Below are 5,778 nucleotides of genomic sequence, written 5' to 3' on the forward strand. Positions count from 1 at the left end.
TGGGAACCGGCCTCCTCCCGCTCGGGGCCAGGGTGGGAGTGGGCCGGGGCCGGGGCCGACCCCCGCGCTGCCCGCCCCGGCCCCGCCGCCATCTTCCCCCTGCCTCAGCGGTGGCCGCGCAGGGGCTCCCGACAGCGTCCCGGTGATTGGCCGCCGGCGAGGAGCTGTCTGTCGGTGATTGGACGGCGTAGGCGCGGCGCCTGGGGCTGATTGGCTGCCCGCGCCCGCCCCCTTCCGGGGAAGCTTGGCGCCGGCGAGCAAGATGGCGGCGGCCGCGGTGCGGCTGTGGTGGCTGCTGGCGGTGGCGGCGGCCGGGGCTGAGGCGGGGCCCCGCACCCTGGTGCTGCTGGAGAACGGCAACCTGCGGGACACCCACTCGCTCTTCTTCCGCAGCCTGGCGGGTAGGGCTCGGGGAGGCGGCTGGGGACCCCGCACCTGGCTGAGGGAGGAGACCGGGGTTGTTTCCCCAGGCGTGCCCGTGTTTCGGGTCCCCTGCAGTGTTGGTCCCAGCTTGATGGGTGCCAGCAGGGCATCCTTGCAACAAACGGGCTTTTCCGGGGCTTGATCCCCCTTGGATTTATGTGGGAAGAAAGCCTCTAAGCCCCTTTTTCCAAAACACTGCTGTTTGTTGGGGAAGTAAAACTCAGGATCTTGATGCTGCTTTGCTGCTGCACGTGTCGATTTCATGAAATGCAAAAGTTGTTGATTTTGTTTTCCGGTTGCAGACAGGGGCTTCGATCTCACTTTCCGAACAGCGGATGATGCTGGTCTGTCCTTGATAAAATACGGAGAATTTCTCTATGACAACTTGATCATCTTCTCGCCATCCGTAGAAGGTAAATACAGAAGGGGAAAACTCAAGCGCTTTTGTAGCTTGGTGGCATTTTTGGAACAGAGTTTCCAACTATTTTGTGAATTTTAATTAAATCTTGCGCTTCAGGGATTATCCTTTATGTCTCGTACCTGGTGGCAAACGGCAGATACATCCAGGCCTTTAACAGCGGTTTTTTCAGCCATGATAAAAATGATTTGATGTTTTGCCGTGCTTTAGTTCTGCTGTGGTATTATTTCTGAGAACTAGTTATTAACATCTGGCATACGCTTTCAGATTTTGGTGGAAATATCAATGTGGAGACCATCACTGCTTTCATCGACGGCGGTGGCAGTGTCCTCGTTGCCGCCAGCTCGGACATCGGTAAGTACCAACGCTTGTCAGAGCAAATTAGCACCTTTCAGCCCCTTTTTGTAAGAGGGGTCTACACTGCTTATGGTCTGCAGTGAGCAAAAGGCTTCTTCATCCTTGTCTGAGTTCCTGCAACAAAAATGGTGAGGGAATAACAGTTTCTTGTTGTGAACCTCAAGGTTTGTGCTGTAAGAAAATGGGTGATAAATGCCTTTATTGACATTTTAATGGGAATTGAGATGAAGGAGGTTGTGATGCTCCTTGGACTTTGGCTTGTAAAGTGCCAAACGCGTGACTCAGCTAAACTTACTTTTTATTTTGAGTGCTGAGACCGGTGTCGCATCCCGAACGCACTGTGTGACGGAGAATCCGTTTTGTCTTTCCAGGTGACCCGCTGCGAGAGCTGGGCAGCGAGTGTGGGATCGAGTTTGATGAGGAGAGGACGGCTGTCATCGACCACCACAACTACGATATATCCGACCCTGGCCAGGTAAACGGGTTTGTCTGCACAGTTTGGGTGGTGTTAATGAGAACTTAGGTGTGAAGGTTTAGCGATGAGTCTTCTGTCCTTGTTTTCCCTTTTTTTTCTTTTTTTTTTTTTTTTCTTCCATCTGTTCTCTGTTTTCTCAGCTTCCCAAGAAAGTCATAAATAATTCTGCTTGGCAGCATGACATAACACTGCAAAGCTGTGCTCGTTTGGGGTCTCTGCCCTCAAATCCATCTTTCTGAATTTCCTGGGTTTGATCTTTGTGCCGCCCCGAGTAATTTCAAATTGCCATTGTGTCTCAGGCAGTCACGCCACGATTGGTGGTGGGTTTGAACCACTCTGAAGTGTGCGCGGGGGGAATTTCACCTGCAGGCAGAGGGCGTCAGACATGCAGTGCGACGCTTCGGATGGGGGGAGGGAGGTGTTCGGTCCCAGAGATCACTGCAGAAATGGACACGTTTCTACGATTCTTTCCCCCCAGTGTCATCCAGTACTTTAAAACTAAACCTACATTAAGACTGGAACTAAATATATGCTGCTAATTTTTATTTAAATTAAACTGTTGACGCAGCCCATAGATGTTGTCCTAGTTTAAGGATGAAAGTTGCTAAATATGGGGAAGTAAAATACCGCAGGTATTGCTGTCTTTACCAGAAGGCGGTTTACATCTCCTTATGTATCAGTATTAATTTAATGATAATTAAACAAAAAAACCCACTGGTTTTCTGCTTTTTAATTGGATGGTAACATTCATCCAACAGCTGCTTGGTTTTAACTGTCTGTAGAAACAAAGCTAACTTTCAAATAACAAGAAAAGCTGTTGCTGCCGATAAAACCTCAGAATCGTCAACCCACTGCCCGTGCAGCGCGTTCACGCCGATCTCTCTCGTTTCCCCCAGCACACGCTCATCGTTGCAGACGCTGAAAATCTTCTGAAGGCCCCCACCATCGTGGGGAAAGCGGCGCTGAACCCCATCCTTTTCCGAGGAGTGGGGTAAGCGACCTGCGGCGTGGGGAGGGAGGAGGTGGGGTGGCTGGCGGCGGGGAAGCAACGCAAAAAGTACCGGTGGTGCTGCGAGGTGGGCGTAGGGACAGCCAGCTGTGAGCCTTCACACGAGCAGTCTCTCTTGATTGTGGATAACAATAAAAATAAAATATCCCAAGTGCCGTAGCTGTTGACTTAGGAGTGTTTCCTAATGTAAATTAGTGGAGCTTGACTGTGTATCTTGAGGAAAGATTTCATTTCTCGGGGTGTGCGGTTGCCTCACCGCATCCGAAGGGTTGAGGGGGTTCGCGCAGTCGCGTTGGCGGCCGCGCCTTGCTCTGGGTGTGGGAGGCCCCGCTCACCGTGCCTCTCCCTGCAAGGATGGTGGCTGATCCTGACAACCCGCTGGTGCTGGATATCCTGACCGGCTCCTCCACCTCTTACTCCTTCTTCCCAGATAAGCCCATTACTCAGGTACGCTTGGTGACTTTTTCTCCTCTTTTGAGCTGTACTTCTAACGATCAAGTCCCTCAAATTTCAGCTGCTGGGAAAAACCCCCGAGTGTTTAATCTGCTGATTGGTTTTGAAAGCGTCAGGCTGTCGTCTGCTTCCTGACATTGCCCTGGGGATCTTCCCCTTTGCTTTCTGTTGCTGGGAACACGTCCAGTGTGAGGGACGCTTTGGAAGAGAGTCTGGCCTGGATCAAAGCGTGTCTCCTGCCTTCATTCCAGTCGGAGAGGGCAGAAGCTGTGAATCCCGTTCCTGGTTATTCTGAGCTTCTTGGCTTCTGCTTAGTTGCAGACTGTGCTAGCTACAGTCAGACTGTTCCACCCTGCAGCAGAGATTAATTCTCCTTTAATCATCCCTAAATTGGCTACGCGCTCTTCTTAAACGCTTTTTTTTCTCAGTACCCTCACGCGGTCGGGAAGAACACCCTTCTGATCGCGGGACTCCAAGCCCGGAACAACGCCCGCGTTGTTTTCAGTGGTTCCTTGGATTTCTTCAGCGATGCCTTCTTCAATTCTGCTGTGCAGAAAGCTACTCCTGGCTCCAAGAGGTACGTTGGCTTCCGGGTGTCTCTGGCTGCGGAATGTGTGCGGAGCGGTTTGGCCCAGAAAATCCTGGGAAACAGGCAAAAATTATTCATGTTACGGGAGACAGAAAGCTTGAATTAAATTGGGGGTGACGCGTTCCTTTGGTTTCGTGGAACAGAGCCCTCCTTTAACCCCAGCTGGCGTTTGTTGCTTCCTCCTCTATTAATGGTTTGGATTTATTCCGCGCGGCTGCCATCCTTTCTCAACCTTCCTTCGTCTGTAGATACTCGCAGACGGGTAATTATGAGCTGGCGGTCGCCCTGTCCCGCTGGGTGTTCAAGGAGGAGGGAGTGCTGCGCGTGGGAGCCGTGTCCCACCACCGCGTGGGGGAACTCGCGCCTCCCAACGCCTACACCGTCACCGATCTCGTGGTAAGGCTGTGTGCGGCGTGGGAGCTACTTTGGAAAAGGAGTTTGGGAAAACGTGAACTTGGGTCGAGGTTCGTTTTCAGGCATCGCTCGTTAACGTCCCGCCTTTTGCGGGTTGGTTCCAGGAGTACAGCATTGTCATCGAAAAGCTTTCTGACGGCAAATGGGTCCCCTTCGACGGAGACGACATTCAGCTGGAGTTCGTCCGCATCGATCCCTTCGTGCGCACCTTCCTGCAGAGGAGCGGTAGGTTTCCCGCCTCGGGGGCTCTTTGCGCCCCCCGGCTTCCGCGCCTTCTCCCGACGCCTGAACGTCGCCGCCGTCTCTTTTCCTCAGGCGGCAAATACAGCGTGCGGTTCAAGCTGCCGGACGTCTACGGCGTCTTTCAGTTCAAGGTGGATTATAACCGGCTGGGGTACACCCACCTCTACTCCTCCACCCAGGTAAGCGCCGCGGGGTTGGTCGCCCCGAGAGGCAAGGGGGCCGGGCTGCCCTGCTCACGGGGCCGCGCTCTCCCCTCCCAGGTGTCCGTGCGTCCCCTCCAGCACACGCAGTACGAACGCTTCATCCCCTCGGCCTACCCCTACTACGCCGGCGCCTTCTCCATGATGGTTGGGCTCTTCATGTTCAGCATCGTCTTCCTGCACATGAAGGAGAAGGAGAAATCCGACTGAGCCCCCTGCGGGAGGAGGGAGCCTTGTCCCGGCCGGGCAGCGCAGGGCCCCGGCTGTGAGCAGTGAGGACTGGTGGGTGCCAGACGGGCTGGGGGTTTGCGTTTGGTCTTTTTGTTTTTACACGTGAAGGGACTAATAAGAAAGAAAATTAAATTTTTTGAGGGGAAATGTGTCACCAAAGCGCCTGCAGGCGTGAGCCGTGACGCCTCGCGCGGCGTTCCTGGACGAGCTCGCCGCGTTGGCCTGGCCCGCGCTCCGGACGGCTCTGGTGCGGGAGCGACGCCGGCCGCACAATAAAGTGTTCCTCGGGTCCGAGCGACGTGAAGTCACCGCCTGGGCCTTTCAGCTGCTGCCCCCACCCCTGGTTGGCACTGGGGGGATGTGTCCCCATGCCCCCCTCGCGGGGTGTCCGCGGGGTGGGCTGTGAGGGGACAGTTGGACGGCGCCAAGCATGGAGGGGCTTGGGGCCCCCCGAAACGCAGCCCCCCGAGGGGTCCGGGGTGTCTCCAAAGGCACACTGAGGGTGACAGGGTGCCCCAAAAGCCACGCTGTGCCCCAGAAAGCAAGCGGGTGGGCTCAGGGACGCCCTGGAAGGCACACTGAGGGGCCGGGGGAGGGAAAATCAGCCGGAAGCTGCGATCCAAAAAAGGGCTGAGGCGGAGGAGCCAAGGGGCGGCAGCGTGGGGGACAAGAGCGAAGCGTTTTGGGGGGGAAGGCAGGGAAATGGCGCTGGGCTTTCCTCCCTCCCTGCCCGGAGCGCCGAACACAAGGGGTGAGTAAGGGGATGGGGCTTTTGGGGCGCATTTGGGGCACGGGGATCCCCCCCACCCCGGGTACGGCCCCTCCCGCCTGCCGCCGCTGGGAGAGGGCGGTGCCCCCTCCGCCACGGTGCCCACTGATTGGTCGAGCGGCTACGATTGACGGCCGGTCCCTGACCCGGCGGGGCGGGCGCTTTGCGACGGAGACGCTTGACGGCGGCGGCGGCAC

General features: G+C 55.8%; 1 protein-coding gene across 1 annotated transcript; it reads left to right on the forward strand.

The window, feature by feature from the left end:
- Positions 1-244: 244 nt before the first annotated feature.
- On the forward strand, positions 245-4,959 carry DDOST (dolichyl-diphosphooligosaccharide--protein glycosyltransferase non-catalytic subunit). The gene is made up of 11 exons (XM_086764357.1): positions 245-401; positions 726-836; positions 1,109-1,195; positions 1,570-1,673; positions 2,570-2,664; positions 3,036-3,129; positions 3,564-3,712; positions 3,973-4,120; positions 4,243-4,363; positions 4,454-4,560; positions 4,642-4,959. Exons 1-11 carry the CDS (start codon positions 263-265, stop codon positions 4,789-4,791), a joined length of 1,305 nt encoding a protein of 434 aa, XP_086620483.1. The 5' UTR covers positions 245-262; the 3' UTR covers positions 4,792-4,959.
- The last annotated feature ends 819 nt before the right edge of the window (positions 4,960-5,778 follow it).

Source organism: Chlamydotis macqueenii, chromosome 21, assembly GCF_036417535.1.
Source record: "Chlamydotis macqueenii isolate bChlMac1 chromosome 21, bChlMac1.mat, whole genome shotgun sequence".
NCBI lineage: Eukaryota > Metazoa > Chordata > Aves > Otidiformes > Otididae > Chlamydotis > Chlamydotis macqueenii.

Excerpts from the sequence above, each read along its gene's own strand:
- DDOST (XM_086764357.1), top strand. The coding sequence starts at position 263 with ATGGCGGCGGCCGCGGTGCGGCTGTGGTGGCTGCTGGCGGTGGCGGCG. Across the intron at positions 837-1,108 it reads CTTCTCGCCATCCGTAGAAG|ATTTTGGTGGAAATATCAAT; the intron begins GTAAATACAGAA and ends ATACGCTTTCAG. Across the intron at positions 2,665-3,035 it reads ATCCTTTTCCGAGGAGTGGG|GATGGTGGCTGATCCTGACA; the intron begins GTAAGCGACCTG and ends TCTCCCTGCAAG.